Genomic DNA, 19,597 nt, shown 5'->3' on the forward strand with positions numbered 1-19,597 from the left:
CAGGACCACCACCATCTGTACGACCCATCAGGACCACCACCATCCGTATGACCCATCAGGACCACCACCCTCCGTTTATCCCATCAGGACCACCACCATCTGTATGACCCATCAGGACCACCACCATCTGTATGACCCATCAGGACCACCACCATCTGTATGACCCATCAGGACCACCACCATCTGTATGACCCATCAGGACCACCCCCGTCTGTATGATATCAGGACCCCCAACGTCGTATGGCCCATCAGGACCGCCACTGTCTGTATGACCCATCAGGATCTCCAGCGTCCGTCTGCCCCATCAGGATCTCCAGCGTCCGTCTGCCCCATCAGGACCACCACCCTCCGTATGACCCATCAGGACCACCACCATCTGTATGACCCATCAGGACCACCACCCTCTGTATGCCCCATCAGGACCACCACTGTCCATAACCCCCACTATCCATATGCCCTGTCAGGACCCTCATCATCCATACGACCCTGTATTGCTAAATCTCCCCCTTTAAGATTCAGTATTGCCTTTATATTTAACAACACATAGTAACAAACCCTCAGCTGTGTACACAGGCCAAGTGTTCGGCCTCTGAATGAATACAACATTGCCATTCACTGACAGCAAGCAGAAGTCTTGGTAAAGAAGTGTAACATGAAGCGCCTGATAATAAGAAACCTGCAGGAGCTGAGGGGGGTGGAGGCCGCCATGTTGTGGGGCTGAGCGCCCTCTAGTGAGCAGTGACGGGGCTGCAGGACGACATAAGAAGAAACCCGCGAAGGGCTGACTGAAGCCTCCCTGCAGCCGGCTCCCAGGTGAGTGGGGGCCCATCCAAGATGGCGGCCCATCCAAGATGGCGGCCCCCAGGACTCCCACACACCCCGGCTCCATCACCGGCGGCCGTCCTGCAGCCCTGCCCCGAACCACGGACGTGGTGGCGCTGAACTAGGCCAAAGCCTCGGGCTTTCCTGAGGAGCGTCCCCGGAAATGATGGAGGGAGGGCGGGGTGAAACAGAATCGCTCCTATTATAATCTATTGTGATTTTATCTTATCCTGGGAAAGCTGGGTGTCAGCCCATAGGACCCCATTGTGGCCCTCACAGGGTGTTGCCCAGTTTTCTGGGACTACTGCACTCATCATGCACCCATTTGGCAGCTGCGGCCATATTGATGCCGCTTTCTAAGGCTCTGTTCAGACGGGGCTTTTTCTTTTTTACCGCTATTCTTGCAAAATAATGTTCTTGCAGTTTCACAATAAAAGTGGTTAAAAACCGCACCGTCCGACCGTAATACCGAGTATCCCGCTATATGATCTCACTGTGATGGGACCGGACAATCCGATATTCTGGATTATCAGACGTTTTTTCGCCCAGTATAACGCGCTTTCTCTCTCGTTGTTTTTACAGATCTTCGCCGAAGAATGCCGCTGGTGGTGAGCTGGCCGTTCCCTGTCAAGTCGCGCGGTTTTCGCCATGTTACCAGTACGGTGATCACTGGGCTGGTGGGCTCGTACAGCTGGGTGTGGACCAGTAAGTATTTCTCATAGCTGGCGTGAAACTACAACTCCCAGCGTGTCTTCAAAGCCGTTTCCGTGGCGTACATGCAGAATAGCGAACTACAGTATGGAGGGGGTCCGGAGCGGAGAAGCCCCCTGTAGGACATCCATGTGTCTTAAAGGGGTCCACAACACAGCACTTATCACCTGCCCATGGGATGGATGTAGGATTGGTTAGGGTCCGTCCACTAGGACCCTCGCTGATCATGTGACTAGGGGTCCCCTGTGTGAACGCACACGGTGCGTTCTGTGGGACTGCTGGAGATGGCGCTGACCTCGGCGCCTGCGCAGGGCTGCTGCAGTCACACAGTGGACTCCGAACTCGTGAGCAGCGGGGGTCCGCCCCAGCGACCACACAGTTATCACCTATTCTGTGCATAAGTGATATCAACAATGTTAGTTGATTAACCCTTTTCATAGGGGATGTTGAGGGTTGTAGTGTCCAAGCAGCTAGTGGGTAATCCCACTATTCCCATGCTGGATTAGAGGTTTTTCAAGATTATTTTTTTAAAATAACTGATCAGTATCTGATTGACCTGGGCCGACCGCTGACCGACCTAACTGCTTACCAAGCAGAGCGCCATCCATAGTATAGTGGCCGTGCTTGGAATTGCGCTCGGCTCCATTCACTTCAATGGGTCTGAGCTGCTCCTAGGCGTGTTGTCGCTGGCCTAGGACAAGCTACGAGAAAGCCGCAGCGCTACTGCAAGCAACCAGTGCCTGTTCTCAAACAGTTGATCGCCGGGGGTCCCGGGGGGTGTCAGACCCCCACTGATCAGATACTGGTTTAAAAAGATCTGAGAAAACCCCTTTAATTGCTAACACTCCATCCACATGACTGTAGTGTTTTGCGGATCCACAAAACATGGATACTGACCCGTGTGCGTTCCACAATTTGCGGATCGTAGAAAATGCCTATTCTTGTCCACGATTGCGGACATGCTCTATATTTTTGCGTGGCCGCGGAATGGAACTATAGATGTGGACCACACGCGGTTTGCTGTCCGCATACTTTGCGGCCCCATTGAAATGAATGGGTCCGCAATTTCATACGGTCGTGTGAATGAGCCCCAAATGACAGCACAGCAGTGGGGGTGCTGTAGCTGTTTAGACCCCAATGTACTTGTACGTCCAATAGTCAGGAATTTCTGATAATTTGACACCTCGGCGCCCCCTCAAAATGATGCAAGGAACAGGGGGTCTGCAAACTCCGGCACTCCAGCTGCTGTTAAACTACAACTCCCAGCATGCACACTTGCTCGGCTGTTCTTGTAACTACCGTAGAAGTGAATGGAGGATTCTGGGAGTTGTAGTTTCAGAGGCCGCTGATCCCTGCCATAGATTGACTGTCGCCATCCCTTGTTATTGCAGAGTACATGAACAGTCTGCGGGTGCACAACAAGGAGGTCTTATACGAGCTGGTTGAGAAGCGGCAGCCGGGCACGCCGCTCATCACCATCTGTAACCACCAGTCCTGCATGGACGACCCTCACCTGTGGGGTAAGTGATCTGCCCTGGCCCGTGCACCCATTCGCCTAAAGCACCCTTTGACTCTTCAGTTGTTGCAAAACTACAACTCCCAGCATGCGCTGACAGGGCAGGGGTAACGCACAACATCTTTCCTGTATTCTTTCCAGGTATTCTAAAGTTTAGGCACCTGTGGAACCTGAAGACGATGAGATGGTGAGGGTTGTCCCCATATAGAACCGACCTATAGACGTCCGTGTATATCATGTCCGCCACCTGACATGTTTGTGCCCCCTCTTTCAGGACCCCCACTGCTGCCGATATATGCTTTACAAAAGAGATGCACTCCTGGTTCTTCAGTATGGGCAAGTGTGTGCCGGTGTGCCGAGGTCAGTAGAGGCGGCGGCGGGGTCCCTGTAGATACCACTGTGTGCATTACCTGTAGTGTCCAGTGGGATCTTCCTTCTTCCGGCTCGTTTCTTGTTCCGCAGGGGACGGAGTATACCAGAAAGGAATGGACTTCATCGTGGAGCGGCTGAACGATGGAGAATGGGTGCACATGTTTCCGGAAGGTAACGCCTCCCCCCACACCGTCCATGATGATGTATGCTGGTGTCAGGCTGCTGCTGGATTCTCAGAAAGCTTTTATTTCTCTTTTTAGGGAAAGTTAACATGACCCAAGACTTTATGAGGCTGAAGTGGGGTGAGTGCTCATGGGGGGAATTAGATTTGGGGTCGGTAATTATTATACATATACTTATATCTGCCCCTATTTTTTAGGCATCGGACGTGTAATATCTGAGTGCACGCTGCATCCCATCATCCTCCCCCTCTGGCACGTCGGTACGTACTTAGGCCTCATGCACACGGCCGTTGTTTTAGTCCACATCCGAGCCTCAGTTTTGGCGGCTCGGATGCGGACCCATTCACTTCAATGGGGCCGCAAAAGATGCGGACAGCACTCCGTGTGGTCCGTAAAAAAAAAATATAACCTGTCCTATTCTTGACCGCGTTTAGCGGACAAGAATAGGCACTTATATTAATGGATGTCCGTGCCGTTCCGCAAATTGCGGAATGCACACGGAGGCTATCCGTGTTTTGCGGATCCGCGATTTGCAGATCGTAAAACACACAACGGTCTCTTAACACCTTTAAAGGGGTTGTCTCATCATGGACAATGGGAGCATATCGCTAGGATATGCCACCATTGTTTTATATCTGCGGGTCCCATCTCTGGGACCCGCAACCTATATCGAGAACGGAGCCCCGCAAGTGAAGGAGGGCTCACTGCGCATGCGCAGCGGACCAGGCCGTTTTTTTTTTGGAAACTTGACATGGGTCACTTTTTGTGGTTATAACTTCAGAACGCTTTTACTTATCCAAGCGATTCTGAGATTATGCTCTTGCGACACATTGTACATCGTGATAGTGAAAAATTTTAGCCGATATAATTCACCTTTTATTTATAAAAAAAATCCAAAATTTAATGAAGTTTGGGAAAACTTAGCTATTTTCATTTATCTGCTTTTAAGGCAGATAGTGATGCATGATAAAAGAGTTATTGCTCTTTTATTTCCCACATGTCCACCCTCGTGTGCATCATTCTGTAAATGTCATTTTATTTTTTAGGATCTTTATAAGGCTTAGAATTTTAGAAGCAAATTTCTAAGAATTTCCGAAACACACTTTTTTAAGGACCACTTCAGTTATGAAGTCACTTTGTAGAAACTACACCCCTCAAGTTATTCAAAATTGATTTTACAAACTTTAACCCTTTAGGTGTTCCACAAGAATTAAAGGAAAAAGGAGATAACTTTTTTAAATTTCATTTTTTTTTGGCAGATTTTCCATTTTAATTCATATTCTTTTTCCTGTAATACATCAAGGGTTATCAGCCAAATAAAACTTGATATTTATTACCCTTATTCTGTAGTTTACAGAAACACCCCATATGTGGTCATAAACTGCTGTACGGAGAGCGCATGCGCGAGGCTTACGGAGCAGACATGTCTCTGTGAGCTCCGCTCCGACCGCTGACATTTTCCCAACATTAGCGCCGTTCATTCGGCTCCACAAGCCCTGAATACTAATGCAGAGGCCGCAGAAGTCTACCCGAGGCAAGAGGGGATTGAAAATCCCGGGAACACCTGCAGCTTCTCAAACTATACCGGAGATCTTCCGGACCACGAGGCAATCCATCATGGCCGACAAGGCGGCTTCCCCGACGAGCCCGGCCTCCTCTACTGAAAGTGAGCATCATGCGGCTGCAGTCTCTTCACAAACAGGTCAGACAGATCTATATACCAACATTGCGGCTCTCTTTAAAAATGAGCTAGCTCAGGCGGTTGCAGAATTCTCCCGCCAGATTAATGAACTGGGTAACAGGGTCTCAGACCTAGAGTCCAGAACGGACGAGCTAGCAGACGCCATGGGCGCTGATAGAGAGGACATTGATGCCCATTCCCTACAGCTACAAGCCCTTGAAACAAAAATAGAAGACCTGGAGAATAGGTCAAGGAGGGGGAACCTTCGTATAAGGGGCCTACCTGAATCCTTTCAGGACTTATCAAGCACGATGGGTGCGCTGTTTGCGGCCTTACTACCCCAGGCCCAGCTGAGTCAATTACGGATGGATAGGATACACAGGGCCCTGGGGAAGCCACGAGTCCCTGACACTCCCAGGGATGTGGTTCTAAAACTACACTACCCGGAGATGAGAGATCTGATTCTCAACGCGGCGCGAAATATGGCGACCTTACCTGATCTCCCGCCGGTGGTGCACATCTATGCGGACTTAGCTCCCACAACGCTTCGGAAGCGTAGAGAGATGAAGCCTGTGACACAGGCCCTACAACAAGCCCAAGTACGTTACAGATGGGGGTTCCCCTTTGCCCTATCCTTTCAGCTCAACTCACGCTCCTATACGGTACATACTCCTGATGAGGGGATCGAGAAGCTGCGTCAAGCCGGATTAAAGGTGGATACCCTGAACAAATCATCGGCGCCCACTAGGCCGCAACGCCCGGCCAGGGTCTGGACACAGGTGCCCACCAACGCTAAATCACCAGGCCATTGAAGGTGAGGCTCGGCCTTGTTCAAAATCAGCTGGAAAAAGAGCGGGACGCTTCCTTCATAAAGATTTCAGCAGCCATGGTTGGATTCTTTGAATAACCTACCGAACAATCGGATTCTGGGACGTGATACACACGGTTGTGTGTGCAGGTTTAATTCAGGACATTCGCTAGGGTTACAGCGATTCGGATGTCCATGTTGCTCTCCATTTTTGGGTCACATATTGTGGATCCAGGGATAGATATTGTTCCCCTGATATCCACATTAGGCCCACTAGTTAATGCAGGCCACGGTAGGCCCTGCCAATCTAGCTGTTTAACAGCATTGTTAATTTTGTTTATATGTTATCTTTCTTGTTTTTTTGTCTATATGGGGATCCTTATATGCACTGTCATCAGCTGGTTATGGTATATACGACTAGTTATGCTAAGCTTTATCATTTACTGCTGGGATAATGTGTAAGCTAGTGTCACATAATGTACGGGGCTTCAATTCCCCAGGCAAACGTAAAACAGCATTTTCAACCTATCTTAGACATAACCCAGATATAATATGTATACAGAAGTCACACTTTACGCCTTCTTCCCACCCCAAATATTTCCATCCCCGATACTCTAGATTCTTTACCTCTACCTTTCACACTAAAAGTAGAGGAGTTGTCACCCTCTTACAGAACTCATTCCCATATCAGATAACTGAGCACATTAATGACCAAGAGGGACGCTATGTCATCCTATTAGGGGAATATAAAGGGAAAGTAATGTGCATAGTCAATGTATATGCCCCAACTGACGACCCCATTACCTTTTTCAATCATATGTGCCACCTAATAGAGGCACTACGGTATGATGAGTTAATATGGGCAGGAGACTTTAATTTTGTAATGAATCCCTTGTTAGACCGCTCCTCCCAGCCTAACACCCCACGCTCAGCTGTCCTGGGACACCAGATTTTGAATGTTATGAAAACTCTTTCCTTGGCTGACTCTTGGAGGGAGTATAACAGCACTCAGAGAGGATATACCTACTACTCCCCCGCACATCATCTATATACACGCATTGATATGGTTCTAATATCAACATCCCTTCTACCACACTTGGCCTACTGTCGACACCAAGTGATGTCTTGGTCAGACCATGACATGGTTGTTGCGGATGTCTCCCCATATACTCCTACTAGTAGATTGTTTACTTGGAGGCTTAATGAGTCATTGTTGACAAGGCCTGCTGTACGTGATCGTATCCAGGATGAGTTAAAACAGTTTTTCCTAGACAACTCTGATCCCGATGTAGACCCGGTGGTGGTCTGGCTCTCCCATAAGGCCTTTATGAGGGGTCAAATCATCAAGGAAGCCTCACGTCTAAAAAAAGAAAGACATGCATCCCTACTGAATCTAGAATCCAAGCTCAGTAAACTAGTTAAAGCACATCAAAGAACACCCTCAATGTACTTGCTTAGGGAGATAAAAAACGCCAAACTTCAAATTAACATGATTCTCACGGATCAAACAGAAAAAGCACTACGTTGGACCGCATCCTACTATTATAAATATGCTAATAAGCCTGACAAAATGCTAGCCCGCCAACTCAAGGCCAAGCAAAAAATAAACCAGGTGTTCCAGATGAGATTAAATACAGGCCAAGTTTCCTCTAACCCGGAAACTATATATCAGACCTTTCATACATTTTACCAAAAACTCTATGCTAAACCGAACAATATACTTGGACAAGAGCATAACAGCTTCCTGACTTCCATTAGATTACCACAGGTCTCCCCTGAAGCAGTAAGGGAACTGAACAAAACAATAGTAAACGAAGATGTGGAACTATCAATTAAGTCTCTGAAGTTAGGCAAAGCACCCGGCCCGGACGGTCTGTCAGCCCTCTATTATAAAAAATTTGCTCCCCTCTTAACGTCACACATCACTAAATTTTGTAACCACATATTACAAGGTAATATCCCACATCCAGACTTTCTAGCAGCTAACATAACAGTCATTCCAAAACCCAAAAAAGATCCTCTATCTCCCTCCAACTATAGACCAATATCCCTATTGAATTTGGACACAAAAATCCTAACATCTATACTGGCGCGTCGGCTTAATAATTTACTCCCCAATCTTATTGGCAAAGACCAGGTAGGGTTTATCCCGGGGAGAGAAGCTCCTGATAATATACGCAAAATACTCAATCTGATTCAAGTAGCAAACAAAAGAAACACACCACTTGCTGTCCTAGCCCTCGATATAGAAAAGGCCTTTGATTCTGTCACATGGGACTACTTACATCTGGTTCTCCATTCTATGGGTATTGAGGGCCCATTTATACAAGCTGTTAAGGCACTTTATTCATCACCAGTCGCATACCTTAAACTCCCGTCCATGAATCCTGCCCCCATCCAAATACTTAGAGGCACGCGCCAAGGGTGTCCCCTATCCCCGGCCCTTTTTGCCCTGGCGATGGAACCTCTCGCCATCTCTATCAGAAATGATCAAGATGTATCAGGGGTTAAGATAGAAGACATGGAATATAAGTTGAGTCTGTTTGCAGATGACCTCCTCCTGTCCCTTACTAATCCTCTTATTTCTCTGCCAAATCTCTTAAAGACTCTGAGAAACTTTTCAGAGATATCTGGCCTTCGAGTTAATCATCAGAAATCTGAGCTTATGTTATGTAATACTTCCCCTTCTATGAAGTCGCTCCTTTTAAGTAAATTCCAGTTCCATTACCTACCCAATCATATACCATATCTAGGCACAGTAGTGCCCACTCAACCGCACATGATGTATAAACTGAACTACACCCCTCTATATCGAGCTATCAGAGAAGATCTTAAAATTTGGAATGCACTACCGATATCTTGGATAGGTAGAATACATGTAATCAGGATGGTTGTATTGCCCAGGCTTCTTTATTTATTTAGGACTGTCCCATTACCAGTCCCGAGTGGGGACCTCCGCGACCTACAAAGGGATGTATTAAAATTTATTTGGGGCAACAAGCGTGCTCGTATAGCACGGGCCACCATGTGCCGACATAAAACACAGGGTGGTTTATCAGTCCCAGACTTCATAAAATACTACAAAGCTGCTAGATTAGCCCAGCTTTTCCTGACACATACTAAACCAGAGACACACCCCCTGTGGGTGTCAATGGAACAATCCCTCCTGTCCCCATGGTCGTGGAGAGCCTTACTATGGACCACATTGCCTCTTCCAAAAAAATTAAGCTCTATCTCACCGTTATCCTACCAAGCATTGCTGCTGTGGAGATCAGTTAGGTTTAAGTTTGCACTACAGTCAAAAATCTCTCCACTCCTTCACATAATAGGTAATCCGGCCTTCACACCGGGTTTGAGAGTTACCAATTTTAAATGGTGGATTGACAACAATTGTACAACTCTACACAAATTCCTGGTTAGGGGGAAATTGATGGCCCTGAGTGATTTTAAAGAAAAATTTAACCTCCCTAGAGGTGAATCATTTGCGGCTAATCAAATATTCTCATTTCTCCATTCCTTGAAGGTGGATAATCAGAACTTAGACTTTACCCCCTTTGAACGCTTTGTCAATTTTTCTTTGTATAGAAGGGGATTACTGTCCAGACTATATGGAATGCTTGATCCCTCTCCTGATGGGGTTAGGCTTCCGTATATGGTGGAGTGGGAGAGGGACACACAGGAAGAATATCCACTGTCAGAATGGTTTTCCCGTTCCCAAACTTTGACCAAGACCTCTTGGCAAACCACACTGGCAGAGACCTCTGTGAAGGTCCTTCATAGAACCCATCTAGTGCCTTTTAAGTTGCACCGCATATATCCTGAAGTATCACCATTATGCTTTAGGGGTTGTACCGATAATGGTACAGTTTATCATATATGGTGGACGTGCCCACATGTTCAACTCCTTTGGTCTAAAATTGGCAGACTGCTCTCCACAATTTTAGGTTGCAACTACCAAATAACACCCACAGTATGTCTTTTAGGTGATAAACCGCCTGGACTAACATTCGCCAAATTCAAACTATCGCAACATATACTGATGGCGACTAGAATTCATATAGCGTTTAAATGGAAATCAAGTACATTAAGCTTCCAAGCAGTTTTGGATAGGGTTAATAGAATCCTACTATATGAAAAACTATCCGCCATCCGCATGGATACATTCGAAACGTTTGAAAAGTTGTGGGAACCCTGGGTGTCCTCCTCCTACTCCGCCAGTGTACAACAGACCCTATCTCTATAATGAATACCATGCCGTTGGAAGCTGTTGCAGACATAAAAAGTACATAGACTATTCAAGTTTATGATGTCTATTAATACTTAACATTTCCTAACTAATAACCACTTTTGGATCTCCCCATTGATGATTGTCATAATCATTGTCATTTTTCCTTATTATTATTTTCCTTTTTGTTAACAATTTATGTATGATCGAAATACAGTTGGTTGCTGTATCATAACGCTTATATGAAAATGAAAAATATTTTTCAATAAAGCTTTTGAAACATAAACTGCTGTACGGGCACATGGCAGGGCTCAGAAGGAAAGGAGCGCCATATGGATTTTGAAAGGCAGATTTCACTGGGATAATTTTAAGTTGCCATATGACATTTTAAAGACCCTCCTGATGCACCCCTAGAGTAGAAACTCCAAAAAAGTGACCCCATTTTGGAAATTATAGGATAAGGTGACCCTTTTATTGGTACTATTTTGTGGTATATATGACTTTTGATAGCTCTATATTACGCTTTTTGTGAGGCAACATTACAAAAACGGTGTCAGAATAGCCATTTTTATTTTTTACGGTGTTCACCTGACAGGTTAGATCATGTGGTATTTTTATAGTGGTTGTTGTCATGGAGGCGACGATATCAAATATGTCTACTTTTGTTTCAGTTTTACGTAATAAAGCATTTTTGAAATCATGTTTTTGTGTCTCCTTTTTCTGAAAGCCATATTATTTATATTTTTTGGGCGATTATCTTATGTAGGGGCTCAGTTTTTGAGGCATGAGGTGACGGTACTTTTTGATCGTTTGGTATTACACTATTTATGATATATATATATATATATATATATATATATATATATATATATATATTTTTTTTTTTTTGCACTGTTTTTATTAAATTTTTTTGTTCACCAGACGGGTTAGCTCATGTGATCTTTTTATAGAGCAGGTTGTTATGGACGCGGCGATACCTAATATGTCAGTTTTTTTTTAAATATATTTTGATTTACCCTCTTGTAACCCAGGAATGAACGATGTGCTTCCAAATGATCCACCGTATGTGCCGCGATGGGGACAGGTAGGTGTCTGTAGTCAAACGCCCTATTAGTTGGCATCACATACCGTATTTTTTGCTTTATAAGACCACCAATGGAACTGCTGTGAGATAGGAGGGAGGAAGGCGTTGTAGTGGCCTCCGTCGCCATGTTCTATCCCCTGTCGCCTAAAGTCCCTGGTAAGTGAACTAAAAATTAACTGTGTGTTTAAATAGGACTATAACCCCCCTCATCCACAAGAATCCACTGCAGTACATGGGTGTATTCTTAAGGATGGGGGGGGTTATAGTCACATTTAATATAAACACTTGTCAATTACATTACAGTCTCTAGACGGTATTATTGTGACTACAACCCCCCTCATCTTTAAGAATACACCAGTGTACTGCAGAACATGGGTGTATTCTAAAGGATGAGGGGGGTTATAGTCACATAACAGTGCGTCATCCAAAGATCGAAAGATCGTCCAAATATCCTCATAACAGTGTGTCGTCCGTAGACACCCCCCCCCCCCCCCATAACAGTGTAAACTATTATTATTATTTTATTAAATATTTTAGCACACCTTTTGGTTCAAAATATTTTTTTCCTCTAGTCTTATCATCAGGTGCGTCTTATAAAGCGAATAATACGGTACTTCTTTCAACTGGAGCTTTTTTTCAAAGTTAAAGGGGTTGGCTGTCACTAGGATATTCCACCAATGGCTGCCCCCTCTGGGACTGCACTTGTCTCTAGAGCGGGCCCACAAGACGAAGGAGAGCGCACCGCACTTCCATGGCTTGCTCTTCATTCACTGCTATGGCAGTTCTGAAGAGAGTCAAGTGAGCGGGCTTGGCTTTGTCTGGAACTCTCATAGAAGTGAATGGAGAGCGCACTGCGCAAGCGCCACCACCTCTCCATTCTCCTCTATGGCAGATCTGGAAATGGCTGAGCCAGCGCTCGGCTATTTTGGGCACTCCCATAGAAGTGAATTGGAGTGTGGCTGTGTTTTTGCAGTGTGCCCTAGAGATAGGTGCGGGTCCCTCTTCTAAGACCAGCAGCTATCTGACATTGGTGGCATATCGTAGCGATGGGCCATCCCCTTTAAGCTATAGATTGCCTCCGGAGCAGTCATTTCATTCCCTCCTTTTCTTCTCTGTCCCCACAGAAGATCACGGTGCTGGTTGGGAGCCCGTTCAGCACGGCGTCTGTGGTGGAGAAGTTGAGAGCTGAGCACCGGACGCCGGTAAGAACCTGACTTTTATCACTTGGCTTTATCAGAGCTGTTGCTTTTGGCTCCTTGATCAAGGACGTCTTGCAATCTCTGAGCGACTTAGCACATACTGATACTGGACGGGCTATTCTGACTGATATGGAGAGGCTGGTAATGTGGTCACAGTCAGAAATGAATACGTCTGGGTATGCACACTCCAGTATAAGGGTTGCCCTACTAGTAAATTGTATATAAAAAAGAACATTTACCATTTACATGCATTAAAAACATTTCCAGTGGCATTTACTTACATAGTGTAGTGCCACCTGGTGTTCAGAGTGTATAGCAGTATGCATGTCCATCTAATGAGCTGAATGCTGGTGGACATGCATGCTCAGTCGCTCACAGCAACAGCTGGTTGGCAGCTTGAACGGAAGGTAGGTAGCACAACAACATACAGCAAAGCTGAGAAGAGGATTGACACTGAAGAACGGGTAAGTACTTAGCTGCCAGATTCTGTGCCAGCGCTCTGATTCTCCCAGCAGGGCTCTGTTCAGTGGCGTGCCTAGGATATTTGGTACCCGGGGCGGGTCCTTTCTCTGGCACTCCCCACCAATACTTCCATTTTTTTTTTTACCCCCTTACAGTAGTATTGCCCTCATTTGTACAACCTTCACAGTAGTTTTGTCCAGATATGTGCCCTCTCATGGTAGTTATGCCCATATTGTGCCCCTTCAAGGTAGTTATGCCTTTACTGTACAACCTTCACAGTAGTTATGCCCACAGTGTGCCCCTTTAAAGTAATTATCCCTTCATTGTGATCCCTCACAGTAGTTATGCCCTCTGCCCATTTCAAAGTACTAATGCCCTCTCTGTGCCCCTTCAGAGTAGTTATGCCCTCACTGTGCCCCCATAACAGTAATAATGCCCACTCAGTGCCCCATAACAGTTATGCTCACCCACTTTACAGTAGTAATGCCCCTTGTGCCCCCTTCACAGTAGTAATGCCCCTTGTGCCCCCTTCACAGTAGTAATGCCCCTTGTGCCCCCTTCACAGTAGTAATGCCCCTTGTGCCCCCTTCACAGTAGTAATGCCCCTTGTGCCCCCTTCACAGTAGTAATGCCCCTTGTGCCCCCCTTCACAGTAGTAATGCCCCTTGTGCCCCCCTTCACAGTAGTAATGCCCCTTGTGCCCCCCTTCACAGTAGTAATGCCCCTTGTGCCCCCCTTCACAGTAGTAATGCCCCTTGTGCCCCCCTTCACAGTAGTAATGCCCCTTGTGCCCCCCTTCACAGTAGTAATGCCCCTTGTGCCCCCCTTCACAGTAGTAATGCCCCTTGTGCCCCCCTTCACAGTAGTAATGCCCCTTGTGCCCCCCTTCACAGTAGTAATGCCCCTTGTGCCCCCCTTCACAGTAGTAATGCCCCTTGTGCCCCCCTTTACAGTAGTAATGCCCCTTGTGCCCCCCTTTACAGTAGTAATGCCCCTTGTGCCCCCCTTTACAGTAGTAATGCCCCTTGTGCCCCCCTTTACAGTAGTAATGCCCCTTGTGCCCCCCTTTACAGTAGTAATGCCCCTTGTGCCCCCCTTTACAGTAGTAATGCCCCTTGTGCCCCCCTTTACAGTAGTAATGCCCCTTGTGCCCCCCTTTACAGTAGTAATGCCCCTTGTGCCCCCCTTTACGGTAGTAATGCCCCTTGTGCCCCCCTTTACAGTAGTAATGCCCCTTGTGCCCCCCTTTACAGTAGTAATGCCCCTTGTGCCCCCCTTTACAGTAGTAATGCCCCTTGTGCCCCCCTTTACAGTAGTAATGCCCCTTGTGCCCCCCTTTACAGTAGTAATGCCCCTTGTGCCCCCCTTTACGGTAGTAATGCCCCTTGTGCCCCCCTTTACGGTAGTAATGCCCCTTGTGCCCCCCTTTACGGTAGTAATGCCCCTTGTGCCCCCCTTTACGGTAGTAATGCCCCTTGTGCCCCCCTTTACGGTAGTAATGCCCCTTGTGCCCCCCTTTACGGTAGTAATGCCCCTTGTGCCCCCCTTTACGGTAGTAATGCCCCTTGTGCCCCCCTTTACGGTAGTAATGCCCCTTGTGCCCCCCTTTACGGTAGTAATGCCCCTTGTGCCCCCCTTTACGGTAGTAATGCCCCTTGTGCCCCCCTTTACGGTAGTAATGCCCCTTGTGCCCCCCTTTACGGTAGTAATGCCCCTTGTGCCCCCCTTTACGGTAGTAATGCCCCTTGTGCCCCCCTTTACGGTAGTAATGCCCCTTGTGCCCCCCTTTACGGTAGTAATGCCCCTTGTGCCCCCCTTCACAGTAGTAATGCCCCTTGTGCCCCCCTTTACGGTAGTAATGCCCCTTGTGCCCCCCTTTACGGTAGTAATGCCCCTTGTGCCCCCCTTTACGGTAGTAATGCCCCTTGTGCCCCCCTTTACGGTAGTAATGCCCCTTGTGCCCCCCTTTACGGTAGTAATGCCCCTTGTGCCCCCCTTTACGGTAGTAATGCCCCTTGTGCCCCCCTTTACGGTAGTAATGCCCCTTGTGCCCCCCTTTACGGTAGTAATGCCCCTTGTGCCCCCCTTTACGGTAGTAATGCCCCTTGTGCCCCCCTTTACGGTAGTAATGCCCCTTGTGCCCCCCTTTACGGTAGTAATGCCCCTTGTGCCCCCCTTTACGGTAGTAATGCCCCTTGTGCCCCCCTTTACGGTAGTAATGCCCCTTGTGCCCCCCTTTACGGTAGTAATGCCCCTTGTGCCCCCCTTTACGGTAGTAATGCCCCTTGTGCCCCCCTTTACGGTAGTAATGCCCCTTGTGCCCCCCTTTACGGTAGTAATGCCCCTTGTGCCCCCCTTTACGGTAGTAATGCCCCTTGTGCCCCCCTTTACGGTAGTAATGCCCCTTGTGCCCCCCTTTACGGTAGTAATGCCCCTTGTGCCCCCCTTTACGGTAGTAATGCCCCTTGTGCCCCCCTTTACGGTAGTAATGCCCCTTGTGCCCCCCTTTACGGTAGTAATGCCCCTTGTGCCCCCCTTTACGGTAGTAATGCCCCTTGTGCCCCCCTTTACGGTAGTAATGCCCCTTGTGCCCCCCTTTACGGTAGTAATGCCCCTTGTGCCCCCCTTTACGGTAGTAATGCCCCTTGTGCCCCCCTTTACGGTAGTAATGCCCCTTGTGCCCCCCTTTACGGTAGTAATGCCCCTTGTGCCCCCCTTTACAGTAGTAATGCCCCTTGTGCCCCCCTTTACAGTAGTAATGCCCCTTGTGCCCCCCTTTACGGTAGTAATGCCCCTTGTGCCCCCCTTTACGGTAGTAATGCCCCTTGTGCCCCCCTTTACGGTAGTAATGCCCCTTGTGCCCCCCTTTACGGTAGTAATGCCCCTTGTGCCCCCCTTTACGGTAGTAATGCCCCTTGTGCCCCCCTTCACGGTAGTAATGCCCCTTGTGCCCCCCTTCACGGTAGTAATGCCCCTTGTGCCCCCCTTCACGGTAGTAATGCCCCTTGTGCCCCCCTTCACGGTAGTAATGCCCCTTGTGCCCCCCTTCACGGTAGTAATGCCCCTTGTGCCCCCCTTCACGGTAGTAATGCCCCTTGTGCCCCCCTTCACGGTAGTAATGCCCCCTGTGCCCCCCTTCACGGTAGTAATGCCCCCTGTGCCCCCCCCTTTACGGTAGTAATGCCCCCTGTGCCCCCCCCTTTACGGTAGTAATGCCCCCTGTGCCCCCCCCTCACGGTAGTAATGCCCTCTGTGCCCCCTTTGTGGTAGTAATGCCCTCTGTGCCCCCTTTGTGGTAGTAATGCCCTCTGTTAAAACAAAACAGTAACTACTCACCCTGTCCCGTTCCTGAAGCTCACAGTCCTCTCTCCCCTCCAGACACAGATTGCTCTGCAGCACTGTGTGGGCGGTGCTTATGCAGATTTCCGGGCTGCAGGCTCCGCCCAGACAGGCCAGCAGCACGATCTGTGCCTGAAGGCTGAATGGTGGAGCGGGGAGAAGTCTTCCTGCTTCACCATTAGGTGCGGGAGAGGCTGAGTGACAGGACCGCAGCTCCCTGTGCTCCAGCCATGAACGCTTCCATCTATATTGATGGAAGCGCTCATTGCTTCTAGGCTATGGCACCTAAATAAAGCCCGGCCCGGAGAACCAGAGTGGTGGAATCTGGCAGGTAAGTACTTACCCATTAGTTATCACAGCTTGAGCCGGAGGGTTGTCTAGTTTCATCCTGATTAATCAATTTGGCACAAGAAAAGCAAATCTTCACCAGCTCGGGGCTGGAGTAGACTAAAAATTTCACATTGGGCCACACCTCTCCTCACCAGTAGCGGCGTGTGGTGTAAAATTGTAAAAAAACAAACAAAAAAAAGCACCACATTTTTGCGTCAAAAGCCCCGTCATTCTCGTGATTGGGATGTAACCCTGTGTCTTGCCTCTGCAGAGGGAGATGAGGAAAGCAATCACGGATTACATCCAGGAGGAGTTTCGTCAGCTGAAGTCGCAGGCAGAGAACCTGCACCAAAGCTTTAAAGAGCAGAGGTGACGAGAAGCCACCAAAGAGTAGACCTGCCGACGACGGCCACACACCAGATGCCTTCCTATGTATTATTTGTTTTTAATCCATCCGGAGCGCCGGGCACAGGCCAGTGAGGAGTCGGAGCGCGATTCCCCCCCCCCCCCCCCCATCAGGTTATTACTTACATTGGCGTCTACGCCATAAACTGCTGCTGGATCACATGAAGGTGACGACAGATGAAGTTACATGGAGCAGCACAGTGAGGATACAGGACTACTGAGCCCAATATCCTTTGACCTGTGCTGGGTCTTGATGATTTTAACCATTTTTAAGCTGGAGAAGGTCTGCATTATGATTTCAAGTCTTTTTAATAATGTCTCAAGGGGTTGTCGGCACCCATTGCACTGCTCGTCCCATCCCTGGATTCTTCTTTTTTGTGCAGCCTTTTATTTATTGTACTGATATGGGCCATACGCGTGCTGCAGGAATGCACGATGGCTGCCGAGACTGTTTTATACTGTCCGTTTTTTCCATAGCGGTCTTTCCAATAAAGATGACATTTCTCTTTTTCCATTTCTTTCGCATTAGAAATGATTCCAGTGAGCCTCTTAGGCTAGCGACCTGTTTGGGTCAACGTCCATGCATGACGCCAAAAGCTGTGGAACTCAACCATGACAAAAGTTTGGGGCGTCAGTCTGGTAGAAGAAAGCGGAAATGACCTAACAGGAGTGACAGTCATGTAGCATTTACTTTTAAGTATTAGGCCCCTTTCAGACGAGCGAGTGTCACGCTCTGGATTGACAGCATTATGTCAGTATTATCCAGTACATTCCAGAACTGTAAGGCCACTTGCACACGAACGTTGTGCATCCGTTCCGTGCTTTGGGGACCGCAATTTGACGGGCAAGGACAGATCGAGACCCATTCAACTTGAATGGGTCCGTGATCTGCCCGCACCGCAAAAAAAAAAAAATAGAACAAGTTCAATTTTTTTGTGGTGCGGAGGCACGGACAGAAACACCACGGAAGCACTCCGTGGGGTTCCAATCCGTGCTTCCGTTCTGCATCTCCGTGATTGCGGACCTATTCAAGTGAATGGGTCCGCATCTGTGATGCGGAGTGCACATGGGCCAGTGCCCATGTATTGCGGACCCGCCGCAATACGGCCACAGGCACACAACGTTCGTGTGCAAGAGGCCTAAAAGTTTCATAGCATCATAAATCAATATAATGCTATGTGACCCCGGCAGTGCTGAGAGTCCAGAGCGTGACACTTGCTTGTCTAAAAGAGGCTTTAAAGGGGCGGTACTTTGAGGGGTAGCTGTGCCCGCACCCAGCATCACAGGTTGTCTGAGATGTGTCCAGAACTCGCACCAGCATGCCACTCCATGTGGTTTTCAAGTTCAGTGTTAATCATAGTTATCTCTGATCCTACAATGAACGGGATTGGAGATAACTCTGATCGCAGTCGTTTAAGACTTCCATATGCTGAACTCGATTGCATCTCCGGCAACTGAGAGGTTAATCAGAGAGAGGGAGCTACTTCTGACTTCCGAATGGTACCCCTGCTGCAAAATTGTGGGGTGCCCATCAGTGGCTATGTGAAGATTTAGGTCTGCCATAGCACACTGCCTGTTAGAGGGGTTGTCCAGATTTAGGAGGCACAGGGGATCTACCTGCAATAAAGAAGTGATCATTACTTCCCCCGGCAGATCCGGTGTTTCGGAGGCATTTCACATTATGGTAATTGTGTAATAATAAAATGGTACTTGATCCAAGAGGAGTCCTTTTAAATGCAGCGAAGCAGCGCCAATAAGTGATGTAAGCTGCACAGCAGAGGATGAATGATCCTTAATAGGATCATTCGTCCCCCAAATACAGTTTGCAAATTGCTGGCACATCCCATCTTACGTGATTATTTTTTTTTTTTTATAACTTGTTTGTTGGCTGTGCAGATCTTTCAGGCAGTGCCCTGTGCGCAGCCCTCACATCGAGCTCTGCCATTTGTGCAGCCCTCGCCCCGGAGCAGTGCCCTGTGCGCAGCCCTCACATCGAGCTCTGCCCTGTGCGCAGCCCTCGCCCCCGGAGCAGTGCCCTGTGCGCAGCCCTCGCCCCGGAGCAGTGCCCTGTGCGCAGCCCTCGCCCCGGAGCAGTGCCCTGTGCGCAGCCCTCGCCCCGGAGCAGTGCCCTGTGCGCAGCCCTTGCCCCGGAGCAGTGCCCTGTGCGCAGCCCTTGCCCCGGAGCAGTGCCCTGTGCGCAGCCCTTGCCCCGGAGCAGTGCCCTGTGCGCAGCCCTTGCCCCGGAGCAGTGCCCTGTGCGCAGCCCTTGCCCCGGAGCAGTGCCCTGTGCGCAGCCCTTGCCCCGGAGCAGTGCCCTGTGCGCAGCCCTTGCCCCGGAGCAGTGCCCTGTGCGCAGCCCTTGCCCCGGAGCAGTGCCCTGTGCGCAGCCCTTGCCCCGGAGCAGTGCCCTGTGCGCAGCCCTTGCCCCGGAGCAGTGCCCTGTGCGCAGCCCTTGCCCCGG

The 19,597-nt window shown here is 48.6% G+C and overlaps 1 protein-coding gene across 1 annotated transcript; it reads left to right on the forward strand.

Moving 5' to 3' along the window:
- Positions 1 to 443: 443 nt before the first annotated feature.
- Positions 444 to 17,648, forward strand: TAFAZZIN (tafazzin, phospholipid-lysophospholipid transacylase). The gene is made up of 11 exons (XM_040405035.1): positions 444 to 813; positions 1,405 to 1,527; positions 2,925 to 3,053; positions 3,191 to 3,236; positions 3,324 to 3,409; positions 3,512 to 3,592; positions 3,682 to 3,723; positions 3,801 to 3,863; positions 11,349 to 11,401; positions 12,526 to 12,603; positions 17,003 to 17,648. Exons 2-11 carry the CDS (start codon positions 1,419 to 1,421, stop codon positions 17,102 to 17,104), a joined length of 789 nt encoding a protein of 262 aa, XP_040260969.1. The 5' UTR covers positions 444 to 813; positions 1,405 to 1,418; the 3' UTR covers positions 17,105 to 17,648.
- Positions 17,649 to 19,597: the final 1,949 nt, after the last annotated feature.

This window comes from Bufo bufo, chromosome 8, assembly GCF_905171765.1.
Source record: "Bufo bufo chromosome 8, aBufBuf1.1, whole genome shotgun sequence".
In the NCBI taxonomy this organism is placed as follows: Eukaryota; Metazoa; Chordata; class Amphibia; order Anura; family Bufonidae; genus Bufo; species Bufo bufo.

What these genes read in the sequence shown, in the direction of transcription:
- TAFAZZIN (XM_040405035.1), top strand. Translation starts at nt 1,419, where the DNA reads ATGCCGCTGGTGGTGAGCTGGCCGTTCCCTGTCAAGTCGCGCGGTTTT. An exon ending in GTACAGCTGGGTGTGGACCA is followed by an intron (nt 1,528 to 2,924) that starts GTAAGTATTTCT and finishes TTGTTATTGCAG; the next exon opens with AGTACATGAACAGTCTGCGG. An exon ending in CCTCCCCCTCTGGCACGTCG is followed by an intron (nt 3,864 to 11,348) that starts GTACGTACTTAG and finishes CTTGTAACCCAG; the next exon opens with GAATGAACGATGTGCTTCCA.